A 13934-nucleotide genomic window follows, 5' to 3' on the forward strand; every position below is an offset into this window, starting at 1 on the left:
AAATACACACTACAGTTTTGCTACTTGTAATTACACAGGTTGTAATTCTGATGGTTGTAAATTATAGAAATAGAGTCAAACAACTATATAGACTCTCTACTTTAACCAGGAGTGAAGAGGAAGGTGAACTGAGAGTCAAAGCTAGCAAAACAACCAATCAGAATCTCTTTAGAATCGAAAGCCAAACCCACTGACAGAATAATCAATCAGGATAGCCACTTTAGTTGTGGGACAAAATAGCTCGAAGTGGCAGAACTAATAAGTGGCATAACAAACGGATGGGAGGTGGGAGAACTGAGAGTCAACCCCATTGGCAGAACCAATCAGAATGTTTGTGTTAGCTAGAGGGTGGGATAACTAAGATTTAAAGCCAACTGTAGAACCAATCAGAATCTCAAATTTAGCTGGAGGTGGGAGAACTGAGAGTCAAACCCATTGGCAGAATGGTTCTCCTGCCACTAGGCTAATGCTGAGATTCTGATTGGTTCTGCCAATGGGTTTGAGTTTCACTTATAATGCTCCCCAGCTTAAGTGGGGGATCTGATTGGTTCTACCATTGGGTTTGAGTTCTTCAGATGATCCCCTGGGTTCTTTTGGGACCTCCTGGATGAGATGAAATTTGGTATTAAGTGATGTTAAGATTTAGAAGGTCTGGGAGTGATCATGCCTGGGTGTGGCTGGTGAAACTGAACCATGTTGTTAATTGTATTTGGTTGTGATCCAGGTTGTGAATAAATAAATCTTCATTAAATAAATATATTAAATGCATATTTTTCATTGAAGTGAGAGAAAACTCACTGTATACACACAAAGCAAAAACAACCCTGCTTAGAGAATTCAGTCTAAAGTGATTTCTTTTTTTTCATTCAGACTGTTTGCCCCCTTATGATTGACAACCAAAAAGGCTGGGCTAGGCCCGCCCCAGATCCGTGTGTGCCTCGGTGCAATTAGCAGTCTAGAAATGCCCCTGCTTTGCATCCAGACAGAAAAACTACATGCAATGTCAATGTATACAGGAGAGACAAATCCCAAAAGTCCACCAAGTTCAGCTTAAAAATAGACAGACACTGGATGAGAGGACCTGTAAGAATGCAGGACACGAAGATGGCCTGTATCAGCTCGCTGCCTGGAGCCACCCTGACGATGGCAAACAATCCAAAGCCAATCCTAAAGAGAAACCAGACGAAGTGTACAGAGAACAGAGCTGTGCTGGCAGATGTTACTGCAAGACTAGCAGTTGGCTGCTGGATGTGATGTGATATTTATAGTCGGGTGTGTAAATCATGCACAGGTGCAGTAGAGTTCGGGTGATGCTGAGGCAGGTGCAGCCAGGTCTGACGCTGAAGTCAACACATTGTGCTTTACTGTAAACAGTTTCTGAGATGTTGACACAGAACCAACTCTGGAGAGGAATGGAGGGCTCGAATATGGCTTTTTGATCAGAAGTTGGTCAGAGTTTGAGTCTTCATGAAGCTTGCAACCATGTGAGATACCAAAGCACACATCTAGCAACACCCTAGAAACCACCTGGGATGACACAGCAACCACCTAGCAACCAAGCCGATACAGCAGCACCCTACCACCTGGCAACATCCTCACAATCACCTGGGATAACACACCAACCACACATCAAACACATTAAATAGCAATCACCCTGAACATCATAGCTACCACCAAGCAAACATTAGACATATCGACACCCTACCACCTAGCGACAACCTGCCAACCACCTGGGATAACATAACAACCACATAGCATAGCCACCCTGTGTTCAATAGCAACCACCCTGAACAGCACAGCTACCACCTAGCAAACATTAGACATATCAACACCCTACCACCTAGCGACAACCTGCCAACCACCTGGGATAACATAACAACCACATAGCAACCCTGTGTTTAATAGTAACCACCCTGAACAGCACAGCTACCACCTAGCAAACATATCACATGAAGACATATCAACACTCTACCACCTAGCGACAACCTGGCAACCACCTGGGATAACATAGCAACCAAATAACAACCACCTAGCATAGCAACCACCTAGCAATCATCAGCAATGGCATGGCAGTTGAACTAGTTAGCAGCACCCTACCATCTAACGACATTCTAGCAACCACATGGGACACACATAGCAGCCACTCAGAATAACACAGACATCAGACATGGCATGACATGGTGTCTAGTCACAGCAACATCCTAGTAACCTCCTGGGATACCATAGCGACCACCTTGAACATCATTTTCTTAATTAAATGCACTTTTCTTTATAAATGTTTATTTCCATTTTGAACAAGGTTTCCAAACTTTTGAACAGACACAGTACACTTCGTAGATATGACTGACTGATTTCTATACTGATTTCTGATGGAGCACCATCCGTCATTCCAGGGGACACTGGAAGTTCCACTGCTCCACAGCTCAATGCTAGGGGACTCTATACCCCTCTAGCCCACGCCTGGCCTTATTGGGCAGCATGGTGCCAATAGGTTCATCATGTTTTTTTGCTTCAGAGAGTCCTATTCTATTGGCAGCAATTCTAGATAGTCTAGATAAGCTGTGCCACAAATATCTGGACATATTGTGCATACATAATACATCATTCAAATGGGTTTTTAGTTATAATTCAAATTCAACATTAAATACCAATAGCTAATGACCTTCAGACCACTACAGGTCATAGTGCAGAGTTATTCATGAAGCCAAATTCACAAACACACATACACACCTACCTACAGCATAGTATCATTTCCTGTCTATCACACTTTCCCTATTGTATCTGATTGTTTGCTCAATTTATACTGTTATACTGTTTGTATCTTTGTTTGTTTGCCTACTTGAGTTTCGACCTTGGACCTTCTTCAGTATATAACCCCAAGAATCCCAGCCTCGGGCGATCATTCGTTACAGAGAGACCGAGAAAAAAATTGACAATCTACTTCTGTGTGTCACAAGTAAACAAAAACATGCAGCCATGTGGAAAAAGTGGGAAAGGACGCCCCATGAGAACCTCTGTCTTTTTGTACAAAGTTAAACATCTGGAGATCTGATCGTCATGTGATCAACACTGAGGGATGGAGGTAATCTAAGAAAAACGCCTTTGAACATCATTTATAAAATGGAATTAATCCCCCCAACAAAATGTATTACTCCTTCAAATGTGTAGAATTAGGATCAGGAGCAGAACATCAGCTGCAGATGATCCGAACATGGTTGGAGAGGATTATTCTGGAGGAGTCTGGAGTCTTATTTAAACCTCAGACGTTTAGTCTGGTCTGATCTTGATTGATGGTTGAAGTGAGTGAGGGGTGAAGAAGATCACCATGGCAGGTCCAGAGAGCTCTCTTCTCTGAGGCCTTCAGGAAGAAGGTTGGAGATGCAGACGAGTCCCCACCCAACATATGTTGTTACTGGGACCCAGTAGAGCTGCAATACAAGCATATCTAGGCCCTGTATGCAGTGCACTATGTTTAACCCCTACTGGTCTCATCACTGACCTTGGTGGGCATCCATATGTAGGGCCTACTTGAAACCTGTGGACAACACGTTCCAGTTCCCAGTTGGGCGGCCCATGCAGGCCCCACATGAACATGTTGGAGGGCATCTCAGAACAGTTAGAAATCAGCTGTTCCCGCGTCCGCCAAATCCTTTACAAGTTCAACAACTGCCAACATGGCCAGATCAGGACGTCCTAGAAAGTTCAGTCCAAGAGCCCCAGACCACAAGTCCCCAACGATCCTGAACTGTCATCATGGTAGCAGGTAGCTCTCACCACGGTTGATGTCAAATTGCAGCATCTACCATCAGAACAAAGAGACCAATCAAGCCTGATCTTCATGGGAGGAGGTCATGGTGGAACATACCTTCTACCATCTACTGTCCACTACTGTATGAGAATCACCCTATACTGCAAATCCCTACATCAGTGATTGCTGCCCATCTGTTGGTGCCCAACTTATCAGCCTTGTTTAACCTCATTCATCACTGGTAAGTTTCTGACCACAGAGTCGGGGTGGTGGTCCATTCTCAGCACAGTAGTAACATTGACATGGTAGTGCTGGTACAGTGCCGTTACTAAGGTTTCAGTGGGTCCACCATCCAACAATATCCAATAACCAAGAGCAGCTCTGAGGTCAGAAACTGACCACCAATTAAGGGGTAGAAGATACCCAACACAAACAGTGCATCAACAGATGTGCTGCAATCCCTGCGCACTAGCAAGGTTGAGCTACTGGGAAGGGGTTTCCAATAAAGTGGCCACGGAGTGTGTTCGCACTGCTGGGCTTCTGCTTTACAAAAACAGCCGTAATGATTCATGACTGTTGTACAGACCCGTGAGCCTCCCCAAAAATTCCTCCTTCAAGCTTCGTTATTAATAATACAGGCTAACCATCTTGCGAGTGAATGTTTTATCACCTGCCTGACCGTCTGCAGGCTCATCATCGCTATTCGCTCTCCTTTTGGGTTTTCTTAACAGACTTTGACTTGGCATGAGACTCAGAGCTAGACTGACTTCTGAAACACAAGATTTGGAACACCATAATTACCAGCATCGCCTTCCTCTCTGTAGGAGCAATCGGGTATGTGAGTGCGTTCGCAGCTGTGTGGTTTGGTAATTGATGCTAAGGTTAGAAATGGCTTGGAAAGTTTCTATTAAATATGCTTACTTACATACACCATATGGACAAAAGTATTGGGACACCTGCTCATTAATCGATTGTTTCTGCTAAAATCAAGGCTATTAAAAAGAGTTTCTCCTGCTTTTGTTGGAGTAGCTGTAATCTCTACTGTCCAGGGAAGAAGTAGAGCTTTCTATTAGATTTTGGAGAAGCATTGCTGTGAGGATTTGATTGCATTCAGTGACAGTGCAAGAGCGTAAGTGAGGTCAGGATGTTGGATGATGATCACCACCCCACCTCATCATACAAGTATTGGACCATTGCACCATCAGCAGGGAACACTGTTCGTCTGCTTCACTATATGTACACTATATGTCCAAATGTTTGTGGACACCCCTTCTAATGAATGCACTTGGCTGCTTTAAGTTGCACCCATTGTTGACACAGATGTGCAAATGCACACACACATGCAGCTTGTCTAGTCTATGTAGAGAAGTGCTGCCATTAGAATAGGACTCTCTGGAGGAGATCAACATGAACTTGAGCTTATTGGCACCATGCTGCCTAATGCCAGGCATGGGCTAGAGGGGTATAAAGCCCCCCAGCATTGAGCTGTGGAGCAGTGGAAGAGCTGTGTTCTCTGGAATGAAGGATGGTGGGGCTCCATCCAGTACTTTTGGGATGAGTGGGGAGTTAAGGATGATGAGGTGGGGTGCTGATCATCATCCAACATCATGAGCTCGCTAGCGCTTTTATCGCTGAATGCAATCAAATCCTCACAGCAATGCTCCTCTAAAATCTAGTAGAAAGCTCTACTTCTTCCCTGAACAGTAGAGACAGTTACTCCAACAAAAGCAGGAGGAATTCTTTTTAATACCCTTGATTTCAGAAGAAACAAGGAATGAGCAGGTGTCCCAATACTTTTGTCCATTTAGTGCAGTTCTACTACATATAGTTGATGTTATACATTGTGGTTAAATATGTCAGCCTGTGTCCTAAGTGTGTATAAACAAACCTATGGGTGTATGAGTGTGCATGTGTGTGTGTGTGTGTGTGTGTGTGTGTGTGTGTGTGTGTGTGTGTGTGTCTGCATGCGCTCACAACAGTGAGAGGAACAAAGTGAAGATGAAAGGAGACCGCACACAAGTGTGGTTTGAATTTCAATCACAGACATGGACCAAGGCATCAGAGAGCACACACACACACACACACACATACACACACACACACACACACTCTCTCTCTTTCTCAAACACACACAGCACACACACACACACATGCGCACATACACACTGGATTGGTGAAAGCTTTTCCATTAGACACAGCCACATCCTCAATAAACTGATAGGAGACAGGGCAGAACGCTGGAGCACGTTAGCCGCCCATGCTAATGAGCCGTTTACCGCAGGCTGAGCGGCGGCAGCCGAACACATTAGTGCGGTACTAGTGCACAAACTTCCCTCTTCCCTCTATACCCTGCATCTGTGCTCTAAAGGAGAGGCCTCAACCTGCCACAACCTTCATTTCCATCTACCTTCCTAACTCATGAGCTAATACAGGGTGACCCCAGGGTGACCTGAGATACGGCCTCCTTTTCCTGTCCACGTCCATGGAAGTGTAAAGTAACGACGTACAAATACGTCTGTATCTCCTGTATCTAACTTTTTACCTCTACTTCTCACATTTTCCCCCAATTATCTGAACTTTCTCCTCCTTACATTTTAAAAACAGCCTCGTTCCTCCTATTTCATTTCTTTTTGTTTTCATTCCGGCTCGTCATCAATAAAAAACCCTCTCCAGATAAATCTCTCCATCCGGAAAGTGAGAGACTGATTCTGATTGGATGAGAAGTATAAACAGACACCATTCTGACTCCCTATTGGTTTATAAGAGATCCATCACACCTGCACACGTCCCGTCCCTCTCCAGCAGCTCACAGCAGACGTCTGTAGTCTAGTATGAAGACTGTGTCCGTGGCAGAGACTCAAGAGAGCTGCAGTGAAACGTCCCGACTGAGCCCCACATTTACATTCCAATAAAGCTTATTGATCACACGCCTCTGAAGTCTGACTTTCTGCAGCTTTACTAAACTTCTAGACAACGACTCCTCATATTTTCCTCCATGAAGCTCATGTTAATGCTCAGTAGAGCACAGAGACGCTCCTTTAATAGAGCTGATATTACTGAAATGCTTCATTTTCAATGGGCAGATCTGCAGCTGAAACAGGAGCCTAGTGCAGCCCAACATTTTTAACATCAACATTTTAATAGATCATTCTCCTCATTATGACTTTTAGAGAAATGGGGTTTTGGGGAGGGGGTGGGGGGGTAGTGCACTATAGACCCCTGTGGTGCGGCCTAAGCTTTCGGCCTTTGTTTTCCTTCCATTACTTTTACTTTTCTACTTGAATTTTACACTTTTACTGGAGGAAAAAGCTTCAGTTGATACTTCAGCTTCTATAGAAGTCTTTTAAAACCTAGTATCTCCACTCACTTCTACCTGAGGAATGAATGGTGATTCCCAGTGTCAGACGTGATCTCACTTCATGTCCCGTGTGATTCAAGCTGGGGGCGGAAGCTGTGCAGCGTGTGCTGGAGGCACGGCGGGACGCGGAAAAATAAACTGTGGAAATATCAGCGTTTGTTTACAGCCCATCGAAGATGGCGAACAGGGGTACCGGCTCCTCCACTGACCCCAGTGGTCAGTGATCGCAAGTACAAGGCTTCTGTTTCTAATAAAGTGGCCACTGAGTAAACATACGTGACAGGTGTTTCTAATAAAGTGGCCAGTGAGTGGAAGTACAAGGCAGTTGTTTCCAATAAAGTGGCCAGTGAGTGGAAGTACAAGGCAGGTGTTTCTAATAAAGTGGCCACTGAGCAAATGTACAAGGCAGGTGTTTCTAGTAAAGTGGCCAGTGAATGAAAGTACATGTAGGTGTTTCCAATAAAGTGCCACTGAGTAAACATATGAGGCAGGTTTGTCTAATAAAGTGGCCAGTAAGTGGAAGTATAAAGTAGGTGTTTCCAATAAAGTGGCCACTGAGTAAACATACAAGGCAGGTGTTTCTAATAAAGGAGTCACTAGATGGAAGTACAAGAAAGTGTTTCCAATTAAATGGCCACTGAGTAAGCATATGAGGTAGGTGTTTCTAATAAATTGGCCTGTTGGTACGTACTGGTAGGCTTTCGGGTGGAGACTTGGGCTTTAATGCGGTTCTAACTGCTACATACTGCAGATGTGTTGCAGATGTGTGGTACTGCCACAACATCCTAACCATGGTGGACGTCCCCTTGTCCTCTGTGTCCTTCTCCAAAATGTTGGCTAGCTTGTATTAATAACTGCATGACTGAAAGCAGATCCTTCACAGGTTCTTACAGATGAGAACAAAATGTAAAATATACATATAAAATCATTTCAAATTACTCCTGTTTTCTTAAAGAAGAGGAAAAAAGACGAGGAGCACCGGCCACTTTATTGGAAACCCCAGCTTAGCAGATCTTCTGTGAGTTATTTCCAGAGCGCTGGCTAGTTTTTGGACAGTGTTTGTGTAGCCCAGAGGCTGGAGTACCAACTGTGTCACAGTGACAACCAAGCCAATGGCTTAATTATCAGAATTAATTAACAGCACCCAAAGAACTCAGGTAATTAACAACACCTGAGGAAGCCAATTAGAACTAGACTCGGTTAAACAGCTGTTGTTCGGGCAGCCATGCTTTATTACAATGTTAGGTTGCTATAAGGTTATAACGCTGAGTGGAAGTACAACATAGATGTTTCTAATAAAGTGGCCAGTAAGTGGAGGTACAATATAGGTATACAACAAGTGGCCAGTGAGTGGAAGTGCAAGGAAAAGGGTTTCTAATAAAGTGGCCAGGGCCAGTGAGTGGAAGTGCCAGGTAAGGGATTTTAATAAAGTGGCCAATGAGTGGAAGTGCCAGGTAAGGGTTTCTAATAAAGTGGCCAGTGAGTGGAAGTGCAAGGAAAGGGTTTCTAATAAAGTGGCCAGTGAGTGGAAGTGCCAGGTAAGCGTTTCTAATAAAGTGACCAATGAGTGGAAGTGCCAGGTAAGGGTTTCTAATAAAGTGGCCAGTGAGTGGAAGTGCAAGGAAAGGGTTTCTAATAAAGTGGCCAGTGAGTGGAAGTGCCAGGTAAGCGTTTCTAATAAAGTGACCAGGGCCAGTGAGTGGAAGTGCAAGGTGAGGGTTTCTAATAAAGTGACCACTGAGAGGAAGTGCAAGGTGAGGGTTTCTAATAAAGTGACCACTGAGAGAAAGTGCAAGGTGAGGGTTTCTAATAAAGTGACCAGTGAGTGGAAGTGCAAGGTGAGGGTTTCTAATAAAGTGACCAGTGAGTGGAAGTGCAAGGTGAGGGTTTCTAATAAAGTGGCCAGTGAATGGAAGTGCAAGGTGAGGGTTTCTAATAAAGTGGCCAGTGAGTGGAAGTGCAAGGTGAGGGTTTCTAATAAAGTGACCAGTGAGTGGAAGTGCAAGGTGAGGGTTTCTAATAAAGTGACCAGTGAGTGGAAGTACCAGGTAGGGATTTTTAACAAAGTGCTCAATGATCGCAAGTACAAGGCTGGTGTTTCTAATAAAGTGGCCAGTGAGTGGACCTAGAAGGTGGGGGTCTCTAGGAAAGTGGCCAGTGAGTGGAAGTACAAGTAGGTGTTTCCAATAAAGTGGCCACTGAGAAAGCATATGAGGTAGGTGTTTCTAATAAAGTGGTCAGTGAATGGAAGTACAAGTAGGTGTTTCCAATAAAGTGGCCACTAAGTACACGCACAAGGCTACTGCTTCCAATAAAGTGGCCACTGAGTAAGCATAGGAGGTAGGTGTTTCTAATAAAGTGGCCTGTTGGCACGTACTGGTAGGCTTTCGGGTGGAGACTTGGGCTTTAATGCGGTTCTAACTGCTACATCCTGCAGATGTGTTGACGTAGTTTCAGCAGAGCAGTAAGCTATTATGCCACTGAATATGCAGCTCTTATGATTTGTACTACAGTAATATTTTTCATACTTTTAGATTCATTTTGTGTATCATTTATCAAGCTCACATTCAGTGTGCGGAACCAAAAGCTGAGCGCTGACTTGTGCAGAAATAGTTCTCCCTCGGGTAAATCATATCTTATTTTATTTTTGCAAGCAATGCAGCTCATTAAGTGCTTAGTCTTCTTTTATTGTAGCTTGAAACATTCCTTTTTCCCACAGTAATCACTGGAGAGCCGGGGATTTCTCAGGCGGTGGTGATGAAATAGTTTAACTGTCTGTCACTTCAAAGTCTCTCATCAGCAAATAGCCTTTAAGCAGAGGCAGTGTTGTGGACCAGATTAACCCCTGCCTTGGATCTCAATAGACCAGAGTTAATTGTGGTTCATTTAATTGCCTATTTTTTTAATAGCTGTAATTATCTGAAATGGATCTGTACAAAAAAAAGGCACAGTGAAAATGAACGTATCTCAGTGTGCCTACCTGTAAAACTCTATATAACATTAGAATAAACCCTAATAAACATCAAGTCAGTGGTCAGTGAGAGTGTCTACCTGTAATTAACTCTATATAACATTAGAATACACCCAAATGAACATAAAGTCAGTGGTCAGTGAGAGTGTCTCCCTGTAATTAACTCTATATAACATTAGAATAAACCCAAATAAACATAAAGTCAGTGGTCAGTGAGAGTGTCTACCTGTAATTAACTCTATATAACATTAGAATAAACCCAAATAAACATAAAGTTAGTGGTCAGTGAGAGTGTCTACCTGTAAAACTCTATATAACATTAGAATAAACCCAAATAAACATAAAGTCAGTGGTCAGTGAGAGTGTCTACCTGTAAAACTCAATATAACATTAAAATAAACCCTAAAAAACAGAAAGTTAGTGGTCAGTGAGAGTGTCTACATGTAATTAACTCTATATAACAGTAGAATAAACCCAAATAAACATAAAGTTAGTGGTCAGTGAGAGTGTCTACCTGTAATTAACTCTATATAACATTAGAATACACCCAAATGAACATAAAGTCAGTGGTCAGTGAGAGTGTCTCCCTGTAATTAACTCTATATAACATTAGAATAAACCCAAATAAACATAAAGTCAGTGGTCAGTGAGAGTGTCTACCTGTAATTAACTCTATATAACATTAGAATAAACCCAAATAAACATAAAGTTAGTGGTCAGTGAGAGTGTCTACCTGTAAAACTCTATATAACATTAGAATAAACCCAAATAAACATAAAGTCAGTGGTCAGTGAGAGTGTCTACCTGTAAAACTCAATATAACATTAAAATAAACCCTAAAAAACAGAAAGTTAGTGGTCAGTGAGAGTGTCTACATGTAATTAACTCTATATAACAGTAGAATAAACCCAAATAAACATAAAGTTAGTGGTCAGTGAGAGTGTCTACCTGTAATTAACTCTATATAACATTAGAATACACCCAAATGAACATAAAGTCAGTGGTCAGTGAGAGTGTCTACCTGTAATTAACTCTATATAACATTAGAATAAACCCTAATAAACATAAAGTCAGTGGTCAGTGAGAGTGTCTACCTGTAAAACTCTATATAACATTAGAATAAACCCAAATAACTATAAAGTCAGTGGTCAGTGAGAGTGTCTACCTGTAAAACTCTATATAACATTAGAATAAACCCAAATAACTATAAAGTCAGTGGTCAGTGAGAGTGTCTACCTGTAAAACTCTATATAACATTAGAATAAACCCTAATAAACATCAAGTCAGTGGTCAGTGAGAGTGTCTACCTGTAATTAACTCTATATAACATTAGAATAAACCCAAATAAACATAAAGTCAGTGGTCAGTGAGAATGTCTACCTGTAATTAACTCTATATATCATTAGAATAAACCCTAATAAACATAGTCAGTGGTCAGTGAAAGTGTCTACCTGTAAAACTCTATATAACATTAGAATAAACCCAAATAACTATAAAGTCAGTGGTCAGTGAGAGTGTCTACCTGTAAAACTCTATATAACATTAGAATAAACCCTAATAAACATCAAGTCAGTGGTCAGTGAGAGTGTCTACCTGTAATTAACTCTATATAACATTAGAATACACCCAAATGAACATAAAGTCAGTGGTCAGTGAGAATGTCTACCTGTAATTAACTCTATATATCATTAGAATAAACCCTAATAAACATAGTCAGTGGTCAGTGAAAGTGTCTACCTGTAAAACTCTATATAACATTAGAATAAACCCTAATAAACAGAGAATCAGTGGTCAGTGAGAGTGTCTAAATGTAATTAACGCTATATAACATTAGAATAAACCCAAATAAACATGAAGCCAGTGGTCAGTAAGAGTGTCTACCTGTAAAACTCAATATAACATTAAAATAAACCCTAATAAACTGAAAGTCAGTGCTCAGTGAGAGTGTATAACTGTAAAACTCTATATAACATTAAAATAAACCCAAATAAACATAAAGTCAGTGCTCAGTGAGAGTGTATAACTGTAAAACTCTATATAACATTAAAATAAACCCAAATAAACATAACGTCAGTGGTCAGTGAGAGTGTCTAACTGTAAAACTTAATATAACATTAAAATAAACCCAAATAAACATAACATCAGTGGTAAATGGTACACTGGCAGTACACAGTGGTTCACTATAATAATGAATCATTTCTTGAGTTACATTTTTTCTAATATTAGTATTTCTGAATAAAAACGTCCTGATCCGATAAATATTACTTTCGCAGATGGCCTCAGACTTTTGCACAGGGCTGTAGATTCCATTAGCATTCCACCACATCACTACACTAGCATCAGCTCAATGTATATTAATCCAACACACGCCAAGAGACAGTACGATGAGTCAGAAAGCTTGCACTTGCATGCCTAAATGAAATTGGGTGGATGTAACGGTTCTGGAGAGAAAAGTATAGATTTGTTGTAATGCAGACTGTCTTTTCAAAATGCTGTGTAGTCCCGGACTAGGCTTAGGCTGATCTACAGTGTTTATTTGTACCCAACCAATCTGTAGTTCTTGGGGTTCTTTTTTATTTCAGACTGCAGATCTTGCTGTGTGAGAACATCAGTTTTGGCCTGAGGATAATGTTCAATGATTTTACACTAAAAAGTGACCCAAATCCACACAATTTTGACTTTCATTATGTTACTTTTGACAATATAATAAAAATAATAAGAAGAATAATATATTATGGAGGACAAATTATGAAAAACTCCCTTTTCAGTGCCTGTGCTCATACACTTGGGTATCTAGAGTGTCTACCAACCCCTACACTGTCAAATTAACAAGCCTGACAGATTTCTGGGGGCTGCCCAGGAGAGAAAGCAGGGCATTGAACATGCCATTCAGATTGGGCTCAGCTTCCAACATCCCATTAGAACACTACAACCCCCATCTGAGTAGCATCTGAGTACCATGGACAGCAGAAACTGGACTTCAGACAGCAGGAAATTAAAAACAACAACAGTGTGGTGTTATAAAATAACAACATTTTGGAAGGACGAACATTTCTGAAGCCCCTCTTCCCAACCTAACCTTCTATAAATATCCTCTCTACCTTATCTATGTGTCTGTGACAAAGTCTTCGCATCCCTCCACCACCCCGTCACCTCCTTTTTGACTCTGTCATATCTCTCATTTCTAGGCCCTACTTTTGTGAGGGGGCCTGGCTTCCTACCAGAAAGCAGAAGCCACCTGAACTCCAGCTCTCTCCTCTCTTGCAGTCTCCCCCAAATCGTCAAATGTTCATGCCATGTTCCAAACTAGCAAAATGAATGTATTTGATTTGAGAAGCTAAAAACCCAAGGACAGAAAGGCAGGTACAGCAGACTACAGATGGGAAACCAGCACAACACAACATGCTAACAGCTTTATTCCCAGAGCTGTAGCGCTCCTAAACCACAGTGGACACCTCACACCCCATCTATAAACCTAATCTATAACTGAACTGAGATTCTAAATATCACTGAACTGAACTGGACTTAACTGCAACAAGGTATTGATACATAACATGCATAACATTTGCACTACAATTATTTGCACAGCTGTACAGATGTTAATTTTCTGTAAATATTTATATAATTACATAATAGTTTTTTTTTTGTTTTTTTGTTTTTAACTTATTTTGTATTTTTTATTTTATTCTCATTCTATATATTGTTTATGTCATGGCATGCTAGGCCAGACACAGAGGGAAGAACACTCGCAGAGATGAAGTCAAAGCAAGTTGTTTATTAAAAAAAAAAAAAACGAGACAAACAAAAGTGAGACAAAAAAGCAGCAAAACCATGAACAACAGTGATCAACAAAAACC

At 41.5% G+C, this 13934-nt stretch overlaps 1 protein-coding gene across 1 annotated transcript in view; it reads right to left on the reverse strand.

The window, feature by feature from the left end:
• Nucleotides 1-13934, reverse strand: part of fcgbp (Fc gamma binding protein) — a 64383-nt gene that overhangs the window by 1156 nt on the left and 49293 nt on the right. The window contains exon 15 of the mRNA XM_072691704.1: nt 1015-1167. Within this exon, the coding sequence (XP_072547805.1) occupies nt 1015-1167 (153 nt within the window). The remainder of the gene's footprint in view (nt 1-1014; nt 1168-13934) is intronic.

The sequence above is a fragment of the Salminus brasiliensis genome, chromosome 11 (genome assembly GCF_030463535.1).
Source record: "Salminus brasiliensis chromosome 11, fSalBra1.hap2, whole genome shotgun sequence".
Taxonomy (NCBI): Eukaryota; Metazoa; Chordata; class Actinopteri; order Characiformes; family Bryconidae; genus Salminus; species Salminus brasiliensis.